This window comes from Montipora foliosa, chromosome 3 (assembly GCF_036669935.1).
Source record: "Montipora foliosa isolate CH-2021 chromosome 3, ASM3666993v2, whole genome shotgun sequence".
Taxonomy (NCBI): domain Eukaryota; kingdom Metazoa; phylum Cnidaria; class Anthozoa; order Scleractinia; family Acroporidae; genus Montipora; species Montipora foliosa.
In genome coordinates this window covers 35,550,893-35,562,238 of record NC_090871.1, presented here as the reverse complement: position 1 = coordinate 35,562,238, position 11,346 = coordinate 35,550,893, and the positions used below count along the sequence as shown (strand labels likewise).

Genomic DNA, 11,346 nt, shown 5'->3' with positions numbered 1-11,346 from the left:
ATGACGGTTGTAAACCATTGACGAACTTCGATTTAATTTTTTTTCGCCTTGTGAACTCTTTACGAGAGACTTCTCGAATACCATGGAAACCGTCAAAATCCGTGACCTGGAGGACTTTGTAAACATGACCCGATTCACGACGCATCACGTATTGATGTATCTCTCTAGGATTTCTTCCTGTTCCAGATACTTTGCATCACTTCTCTTCTTATTAATTACAAAATTTACCATTTTCCCCTCGTTATATTACTTTAGCGTCTCTAAAATACTTTCAAGTGCTTCAATCCAAGGTCAACTTTTTCGCAATAAGAGCGAATGTTATCACGTCACTCCGCTAACGCCCAGTGACGTCATAATAGTAAACAAACCTTTACTTAAATCGCGCGACGTACTCTCGCGTTCCCAACGCCAAGTTGCGTGTATTTATTAAGCACCGGATGTGTAATAAAAATTTGACTCGAATTCGGATGGTGTGCAAGCAGCTCGATTGCACAGAACTGTCGTTACCTTTTATTTCTAAGGTTGCAAGATTGAAAAAAGTTTCGAAAATTAGGAAATGATGAGTGACAATTTTAATGAGTGAAAGCTGATGTAACTGCAAAGAGGCTTATTATAGCGTGTGGTTCATTCACGGTAAAGCTGTTGTTAAGCGGTGCTCATTCAGCAACAGAGGCCGGATTACTACGGAAACGAAGCCAAGTTTTCCTGCAAACATTGTAAAACTTACGAACGAACCCATTCAAGGAGTTTCACTCCAATGTTTCAAGAGATGTCCGTATGAGATTCGAAATTAATTTACTGTCATCAAATTTGGTTTAGTTGAAAAGTCCCGCGCTGATAACACATGTTGTTCTTATGCACCGTTTAACTCATATGAAAGTCACCTGTTTCGCTTGGATTCAATACAATCCCTGCTATTGAACTATTAAAAATTGATTGAAATACCAACTTTGTTGCTGATAACACTAAAATGGAATTCGTTTCAAAATAATTTTTTACAGCCATAAAGTTAAAAATGATTATCAACTTTTTTTTACTGCTTTACTTGATTGTAAAAATCCATACACGAGCGTGTTTCCGGTAGAACGATTTTTCACGCAACCGGAAGTGGAATGACTTAACGCGTGGATTAAACGTGCAGGCCTATTACGCTCGAATGACTAACACGCATGCGTAGCTGGGCTCTTTACAGTGCAAGGATATAAATAACATTGAAAATTTTTTTACGGAAGAAACAAAGGGCATTCATCGTTCACAAGAAAAGGACTCGGAAGGCAGAATCTCCTTGCTGTACCAAAGAAATTTGGTAAGTTGAAACTATCAACTAGAAGACTTCTATAGCCTGTGAAGTCCTGTTGATAAAGAGAGCCAAGTATAATCACAGAAAAATTGAATACGTGAACTTTTGGGCAAACCCGCACGTCTTCTTTACGAGTGTTTTGATTCAATCGATCGTCCTTTTGAAACAAGTTACATCGCGATAACTACTTCTTTCGAGCGAAGAGGTGGTAAGGAACTCGCTCGCTGAAAGTTTGAATGATTATAGAGATTCGAGAACGATAACCGTTTCTAGAGAAAAACGTGGGCAGTTTAGAAAAGTGAAGCTACCGTTCAAGTTGGATTCTTTACCTAACAGATTCACGTCTTTTTACTATCCCTTACCAGATATGGGATCAAGAATTTCGGCCGTGAAAAGAAACGATCACAATGACAATAGACAAGGAGTTTACAAATCCCTTAATATCTCGTCTGAAGAGGATCGAGCAAGAGATTTAGCGAGACCGGAGAAATTAGACATTTTACTTGATCGGCCTTCTCTACCGGAAGAGGCTTTGTTAGAACATGCTTGGAACCCGAACGATAGATCAGTAAACATTTTCGTCAAAGACGACGATCCACATACATTCCACCGACATCCCGTAGCTCAAAGTACGGACTGTATTCGAGGGAAGAAAGGATATAGTCGCGGATTTCACGTCTGGGAGATTCAATGGTCGACACGACAGCGTGGGACACACGCCGTGGTAGGGGTTGCCACATCAAAGGCAGTTCTTCATTGTACGGGGTACCACTCGCTTGTCGGGAGTAACGAAGAAAGCTGGGGATGGGACATTGTAAGAAACAAGCTTTACCACAATGAAAAGAACGTTTCTTCTGTGAAATACCCGGTATTATCAGACAACGATCATAGTTTTGTGGTACCTGACAAGTTTCGTGTAATATTGGACATGGATGAAGGCACTATGGCTTTTGAAACGAATGATGGACGATACTTAGGGGTTGCTTTTCGCGGGATCAAAGGAAAGACTGTGTTTCCAATAGTATCGGCTGTGTGGGGTCATTGTGAAATCACCATGAAGTATATCGGTGGACTTGATCGTAAGTAGTGAATTTTTTGCTTTCTCATTTGTGTGACTGGCCAGATCGCCTTTGTTTCGTGCGTGAACGCAGATCTTTTGTTGTGTTGTGTGCCACTCGCGCTGAATCCATTGAAACAGGCCATTTGCTTTAAAATGTTTTTTTATGGATCGCTTAGAATACGTTTGCAAACTTCAGCCATATGTCTCACCTTTTGAGGACTGAAATATTTTATTTCCTTGCAATTTTCACTTCCTCTACGTCACAGTTGAAAAATGATCTCATCTCTTTCCCGGCCCTTTGAAAGAAATGTCTTTCCTGTTTTGCTTCCATGACCACATTCCTTTTTACGAAAATCCTACCAATTTTCTGCGATGAAAATGTCAAGTTCCATAAGTGATATCGCGAATTTTACCAGATCTTCTTTCGTAAAGATAGAACGTTTGTTTGGGTTTAATATGAACAGTGATGAATTATTGTCAAGTATACCTTCGTTCAGGCTTCCTCTTTCAACAAACAATAATCGATCTTCTCGTATTTTTCATCGGACTTTTCGTTTTCAAAAAGCTTTGCCTAAGTATAAACTTTTCGTCGCTTTAGATTTTCACAATTGATTCAATTGCTGAATGAAAATAAATTATTTATCATTTTTCTTTCATTTCCGAGGGCTTTTGGCACGTTCCACAAAATTTTGACAAATTACCAGAAGTTATGTTACTTTGGTTCACGGGAAGACTTTACCCGCCCTTTGTTTCGTATCGATGCCATTCATTGCGCACCATTTTCGAGAAACTTTGATCCCAAAAGCTGAATGCAAACAAAGAAACAATAAAATCACAAAAGAGTTATTTCGTGGACAAGTCAAGGCGGCGCGTGTCAACCACCTGTTGCATTCGGAGAGAACTGAAGATAGCACCACAGTAACTTGTGCGCGTGGCCACTTGCTCCTCGCAGCGATTGTTTTAAATTGCGCGAAAAATTAACAGTCTGTAATAGTAAGAGGTCTGCACTAATCAAAGCAGTTGATTATTTTACTGGGCCACTCAGGTTTTGTGGAGAAAAAATGTGGATTGATGTGAAAAATACAAAAGTTAAGTCTTCATCGTTGAAGTAATTATGATGAAACTGTTGAAATATGAAAGATCCTAAAACTTATTTTGACCACAGTTTTTCTTTCGCTTCATTTTTCTTTTCGTCTCTTATTTTCTTAAATTTTTTTTTATTCATCCGTTGAAAAGATAGAGCTAAAAATAATAAAGTTTAATTCCAATGAAATCAGGAATGAAAACACTCATGAAACCTCGCAATTTGAGAATTCTTACTGAAAATAAAATGGAGGTAGGATAAGTTGCAATATTGATGCATTTGACCCTTTCACAGTGATTTTTGAAATCAGTCAAACAAACAATAAAATTCAAAATAGCTCTGAAAGTTAACCCACTGGACATTTATTTTATGTGAGGACATTTGTTTCTATGCAACTAACATAACCTGTGTTTAGTGGTTAAAATTAATTGTGTGGTTCCAGATAATATCCAAATATCCACCATGAAGGGAATTTCAATTGGGACCCCCACCCCTTCAGATTTTCCATTTCCACAAGGTAATGTTAACCTCCTCACCCCTTACGAATTTCCAAAAATAATTTCTTGCACCCCCAGAATCCTCTCTAAACAATAGTGCTAGAATTTGTAGGGAGTTCTCAGTCACATTGAGTTTTCAAGTTCACAAAATGTGTTAAGAATTTGAAATGAACATCATCGGCAACAAACTTACTGTATAAAGGAATTTAATTAGATGTATTAATGGTTATGTACATCCCCAAGAAAAACAAGATAATTTTAGAGATTAACAAGTATCTAGTTTTATGCAATTTTTTTTGCCATGTTCTAGTCTCTTGGTAAGCTACAGTACTTGACAAAAGCAAAGTGAACAGGTAATCTGAAAAAAAGTGAAAAGGTATCCTCTCCAGGTAAACTCTCCTGTTTTTTTGTAATCTGTGGAGACTAGTAATGAGCAATGGCAGCTAAATTTTGTTTCCAAAGAACTTTCACAAAAAGGAAAGTTGTTTTAAGTCGAAGCATGATAGGAGAGATGCAGCTTGGCCCATGAAATCACAGTAGTTCATGATGAGAATCGATTGCGCATTGTACATGCTATGAATTTTAGGCTTCAAATCCCCCACCAAGTGGAATTTCCAAGGCCTTTGAGCCCCCCACCCCTCCAGAATTTCCCTTTCCCTGCATAGTGGGGGTCTGGATATTTTCCGGAACCACACATCACCGATAGATCTTCTCAAAATAATGATTCCACTTTTAAAGTGACAAGCTTGAGGTTTGCAGCAAGGCTGTTGAACTGCCTTCCTAGCAATGAAAAAGAACCAAATAACAATAATGACTATTGTATAAATCATATGGACAATATGCTTGTTATGATAATCTGAATCAGTGGAAAATAGGTAAATTCCAGCTGTAGTTTTCTAGTTACATTGTAGCCATTTGTTTTCTCCCTCTACGCTTTTTTTTTAATGAAGTTTATGTCAGACATTGAACCTTTTTAAACTGTTCTTAAGTTATTTTTATTGTAAATTAACCTTATAACTCATTAGTACCTTCCCACAATGTTATTGGGAACGAAGGAATTAAATTTATGAGAAGTATGTCTTTATTAGAGTGTCAAGAATTCTTACCACTGCATTTTGCTTTCCATTGTATTGTGAAGGGCAGTTTCATTGGTAGCGTAAGGGTTTTGCCTAAAACCTGGCATCTGAAATAAGAACTTGAACCAAATTCACTTGACTTACACTAATTAGCGAAATGAAACGAAACAAAAATGATACAGAAACAATCCTAATTAACATTCATTAAAGCTAACCTTAGGCCTAATCAGGCCTGAACAAAATGTTTACCAATGCTAGCATTAGGCATTAGGCCTCAAAACTTTTCTTTAGGCCTAATTAGGCCTAAGGTTTAGCTTTAATGAATGTTTAGGATTCTTTTTGTATTTCGTTTCGTTTCACAAATTAGTTTAAGGTTGAAGTTCTTATATCCGATTCCGGATTTCGTTTCGGGATTCTGGATTCCAGATTCGGGGTCTTAGGCAAAATTGTAATGTAATATTGTAGTAGTAATCTCTTCTTAGCGATTCTGCTCTATTGTTTCTGGTCTTATTTGTTGGGAGATACTCCACTTCTCCCCCTTTTGCTCCCACCCTCTGATCAGGCTGTATTATTACCTAATCCCTTTGTTTTTTTTTTCTTTATCCACAGCTGAACCGCAGCCATTAATGGATCTTTGTCGCCGTACCATACGCAAATCTGTTGGGAAAGACCACCTAACAAAAGGCAATGTAGACAAGTTGCCCATTCCGGTTCCAATGAAAAAATACCTTTTGTACCAACAAGGATGCTGACAACAAGCTATTTATGCAACTAGTCCGCATAATTTACATTGGATACATTTATCTTTTAGCCAGATAGGCATATCAGGAGTGAGGCATATGAGGAAATTACTAATGAAACCAAGTCAGAGACTTGTCAAATATTACTTCAAACATTAGCCTGTTGGTGTCATCCCTGGCCACTTACCGTAAGTGATTCAATTCACTTGAAATTTGCATTCACATAATCAGCAGTGTTTTAGTGATGTTTGTGCTTCTTGATGTTAAACTGTCATATCAATATAGGTATCACACATATAAAGCATTTCATATTTAGCCATATTGGCTTTTTGTGGAAACTTTTGAAAGGCTAATTTTTAGAGGGATGTCGTAACTAAACGTTTTGTATGTAATCAAGGTAATATTTCTTAAATACCAAAACAACTGTAAAGAAAATTATAAAGATTCTTGCATTCTTATTTTATTTTAGATCAATTTACAGTCATATAAATAACTTTTCTTATTTTAATAGAGTAATAATTATTTATTATTTGGCATTAAAGGGAGTCAAAGCTAATAGCAAGGATCATTGATAGTGTAAAGGGAAAATTAATATTGAAACAATAATAATCTTTGCAAAACTTCCAGTTCTTCAATTTGTGATGCTGACAGAACAGTAGTGAATGTTTTGATATTTTAAATGCCTTTAAAAAAGATGGCAAAAGCATTTGACCCTTTTTATCAAAACATTTTTGATTTGCACATTTCTCTCGATGTCTGTTTGTCAAGATGTCGACTTTTCAACATTGTTGTCAGAAAAAAAGGTTTACAGTCCTGCATGTATGTTAATGTTAGTGCATTGCAGTTACACATGTATGATTGATGTAAATAGTAGTTTGCCATGTTTTCTTTGAGTATTCAGATAGAATTTATTTATTGTTGAGGCATGACCTCTCGAAATTTCAATTTACAATATCTTAAATATTACACTATCAGTAAGAAAGCCATCTAAAGAGTCAAATTTTATTGAAGAAATTTGCTTGTTCTATTTATCACGTGTAACCCTCGAAATATGCATTTTCCAGAGATTGGATGCTCAAAGCAGCCAAGTTGGCAAATGGCACAGTACCTGTGAAGGCGTTCATATTTATTAATATTAATTTTTGTTTGGTTCTAAGAAATGAGTGATTCAATATTTGACTCATTAGATAGTTTTTAGTAGAGGTAATCACATGATTTTGAGTGCAGTTTGCAATACATGAGCATGAGTAAATTTTTCAAAGACAACCACAATCTCGACCCCAGAGCTCTTCTTTTGACTGAGGGAGAAAATAGCTCTGGGAAACCCTGAAACAAAATGTCTTCTCATTGGTTTCTGTGAAGAACAATCAAAAGCGTCTCTAGTTGGTGCATTCATGTTAGCACGAGGAGTGAGCAGGCACCGTAAGGTTCGAATAGCCAATTTTTGACTATAAGAACCCTACGGCACATGTTCCCCAACATTGAGTTTCCCAGAGCCTTGGGTCAATCCGAGGCTCGGTGATGAGAATGAGACGAAAATTTACAAGTTCTTATTTATTCCAAATTGCACGAGAAAAATTATGTGATTACTTATTAATAATATACATGAAGGAAATCGAGATGGTTAAGCTGAGGAAATGCACACGTATCACGCAATCAGGGAAAACTTGCACCATAAATTGTGCCATCCAGGGTGTGGACTTGATTTGAAAACAAAAGATTTGATTGGTTCTGACCAAACCCTATTGTTTATTAGCCAATCATAATCCAGAATTTTGATGTGTAATTTGCACTGATATTACACTCTTTGCAAGGGGTACAATTTTTGCACTGTGTTACACTTGAACGGCACTGCTCTCAGCTAATCGAGTAATTTTTTCATGTATATTATTACTACATTTACGTATGAACAGCTGTGATAAAATTGCATTCATCCACAGTATGAATTGTTTACAGATTGAATGTGGACCACTTGTCATAATTTCCATCTCTCTCTGAATCATGATACAAGGGCAAACAATAGAAGACATAGGAAGATAATATCAGCGATGGTCACACGTGTGCAAATTGAATGTGATTTATTTATTTAGTTCAATACAACAGTAGTAGTAATAATATTGATTATTTATTAGATACATACTTTTGGAATGTGTTTTACATTTTCTTGTCAGTATTAAATAACCAATTGGAAAATGAAGTGACTTTCCTTATTTGTTTTTCAGTTGGTAAGGTTAGGAGCCAGGTGGTAGAGGGAGTGAGTTAAATCAAACTGTAACAGTAGCATTCCGGGGAGTGTAGACTGAAGGCTGTAAACAATGATTGGTGCATTTTGATCAGTCTAGGTCTAATGTCTGTACGTGTATTGACCTAGATGGATCGATACGCTCCTGGTTTACTGTCTTTACAGCTAGTGATGTCTCGGCCTAACTCACAGTCGACCCATAACATCACGACTTCTTTTACAAATCACATCTACGACCAGGATATTTTATACCATCTACTGACGTTACACAAATCACTTCTCTCTGATGATGACTTCGGCCCAGGTTTTGAAATGTCAATCAATGTCATCTTGATCAGTCCATCTCGGGACTACACTTGACTCACACGGACGACCCATTGATATGACTCCTGCGTTCAAACCATCTACAATTTCTTTATTCCGGAATGTATTCTCATATCCTTATAAAAGATAGGTACTGGTGCAACAAGTAAGTTAGCAGTATTCCAGAAAGAACTTGAAACATGGTTCTTTTTATGACTGGTTCGTCCTTCTCCAGCTATAAGACTTACCTGGTCCTCGTCATTTTCAAGACTATAGCGAAGATATCTTTGACGTCACCTATTGTCATTAATGTGCCAACCAGAGCCTCATTGGCTGTCGAAACAAAGGGTCTTTTGTTTCTGTAGATGGCACATTTGAATAACAAAAGCAATGTTTGTAAACAGATATCTTCCCCATTGTGGTTGGAATCATTGATATGAAAAACAGTATCACTAGGAACGCAACAAACCACCATTCCTTGTATTTCCTAGCAACAATGTCCTAATATTGGATGCCACTTCATTCCCTTTTTAAGCACTACTTGATCCTTAAATAAGAAAGCTCTGTATTTGAAATTCAGCCAAGCTGGACCGTCTGAGAAGGACGCTCGCGTCGAGAGAGGATTGGAAAGTGGTCATTCACCTATTATAGTACGTAATTTGAACTCTCAAATTGACGAGCGAGCAATGATCACTAAGCTCACGAGCCTTGTGTTTTGTGACCACCTTGTTTACCGTTTAACGCTGACGAGTGCCGATCAATTCATTTAACCCCAAGATTCGTCCATAGAAGTGACGTTATTTATTGATAGAGCCTGTGTACGTACCTTGAATTGAATGAAACTCCAAGGTCATATCAAATTGGTAAACATATGCTTACAAAAGGGCTGTTGTGCTGCGGGTCTAAAACACAGGGGGAGGGGGAACTTAAACGAAGGGGCGGGGATGCTCGTCAGAAATTTTGAATTTAAGCCCTACAAGGGACCAATCTAGGCGTGTCCCAGGCTTTTTGGACCCCTAAAAGAGATTATATTTAAAACATATTACTACATATGATGGCGTTTTGCCACGAACACGTAGGTGAAACCAAAATCCCAAATTTAATTTCTCCTAAGCTAGACGACGAGCATTCCCGCCCTTTTCGTATGAGCGAGTTCCCCACCCCATCCCCCCAGGCCCAAATCACTCCAGAAAAATGTTGTTGAAGTCCAAGGGAAACTTTTGACCTATTCGAATGTGAATTGTGCTTTAGTGCCCCCTACTCTTGTGATGATAGCTTTGGATCACTCCTGATGCGGAAGACACCAGGAGTGTCGAAACGTTGGGTCTTGAATTGTGACTTTCTCCAAACAAAAGTAACATCAAACTATGTCTGATTATCAGCCGCTACCTTGACTTAGGTTCCTCTAAGATCATGCTAATTCAGACATACTGAAAGGAGGGGGACATTGGGATTTTCGGTTTTGCGGTTCTGGCTATTTTTTAGATCGGTTTTTCGGTTTTCGATCAAAAAAACTTCGGTTTTTCGGTTTTGGTGTTCATTGCGGTTTGCGGAACTTTCGTTTTTTAGAATCTGGTTTTCGGTTTTCGTAGAAAATACTAGTTTTTCGGTGTTCCTATTTTGTCCTATTTGGGTTCCGGTTTCTCTTCGATTTGAGTGGCAATTGATCTCGAATAGCCGCAAAACGCCAAAGTTATTGAGAGGGATTCCTTAGGGCAATTGGCGCAATCTCCCAAGCTTTCTCTGTCCATAACAAGGGTTCTTCATGTGAAAAGAAGACAGCAGAAGAAGCGATTGGTTTGGTTCACCATTGCAAAACTGTACTTGAAGAGCATGTATATCAAATACTTGCTGAGAGTAACATCACTGGCGCCCTAAATGGTCCCCAAGGTCATGTGTCTGCAACAGCAAACTCTGTCCAGTTAATGGAATGGGGACTAGGAAGACTAGCAGACATTCTAGGAGAGTATGACTACCAAGCGCTTGATGTTTTAAGCTGTATGACATTAGACGTTGAAAATTGCCACACCACAGTTTATTCCAAGAACGTGAACATGTCTAAGCTCCGCGAATATGCCAGGTCGTTTGGTGCAACGATGAAGGAGAACGTCAAACGTGCTACAAGCTGGGCTGCGTACTATCACACCAGTCGAAGGTCCTGGTACCCAAAGCCCGACACAACGGTGTCTCCTCATAACGTACCGTTGATGATGCCTCTATCCGTTGTCAACCTTCCTGCGAATGACTGTGACCTCTTACGCAACTGGGCCTCAGCATATCACGGTGCTGCGGTAAGACAAAAGACAGGGCGGCAGGAAACTACAATGGCTAAGCACGGAACATTGCCAGAGTATCTTTATCAACGCCATTGCGAAGTTGGTGATAAGGTTAATCCGAACTTCGGAGTGGATGAAGATGAAGGACCCCATGAAGATCTGAACGAGCATGAAGTGAGTGAGGAAGCTAGTGACTCCGACGAAGGCTGACGAAGAAGATGAAGTCAGTGCAGATGACAATAATTCCCAGAACCAGCAAGATGAATTAGGGACATCGACGAATTTTCTCTTTGGTATAAGGTCGCGATATGGAAGGGCGGTGAGGTTCAATAATCGACTGCTGTTTTAACTAAGTATCTGTTTGTTATCACATTTAACCTTAAAGCAAGCTAAAGTTCCCGCTGCTATGTAAAACAAGAAACAAATTGTATCGGTTAGCTTCCTCAGTACAATTGCATGTTTTAGACCAAGATTAAACATTCTAGTTGTCAATTTTCGATTGACGTTTCCAGAGCTACAACTTTTTGCGATTGCAAAATTGCAATTCTAGAGAGGACGTGTGTGCAAACTAGGTTCCATTACCAGCTGCTTTTCGGAAAATGAGCTCACAACTGATTCCGGGCCCGAAAGAGCGGCAGAAATAAAGCCTATGATTTGAGCAGATACTAACAGATATAAGTCCATGACATTCACAAATACTTTGATAAAATAAGTGATAGCGTATGCCCCACTTGTCACCATTGTATCGGTTTTCGACGGTTTTGGCCG

At 38.4% G+C, this 11,346-nt stretch overlaps 1 protein-coding gene across 2 annotated transcripts; it reads left to right on the top strand.

The window, feature by feature from the left end:
• The first annotated feature begins 1,175 nt into the window (after window positions 1–1,175).
• LOC137997351 (protein gustavus-like) lies at window positions 1,176–7,954 on the top strand. Of its 2 annotated transcripts, XM_068843294.1 has the most exons (3): window positions 1,176–1,306; window positions 1,666–2,379; window positions 5,627–7,954. In XM_068843294.1, exons 2-3 carry the CDS (start codon window positions 1,668–1,670, stop codon window positions 5,767–5,769), a joined length of 855 nt encoding a protein of 284 aa, XP_068699395.1. In that variant the 5' UTR covers window positions 1,176–1,306; window positions 1,666–1,667; the 3' UTR covers window positions 5,770–7,954. The 2 variants fall into 2 exon arrangements, with proteins under 2 accessions (XP_068699395.1, XP_068699394.1); XM_068843293.1 differs by having other exon boundaries at window positions 1,211–2,379.
• Window positions 7,955–11,346: the final 3,392 nt, after the last annotated feature.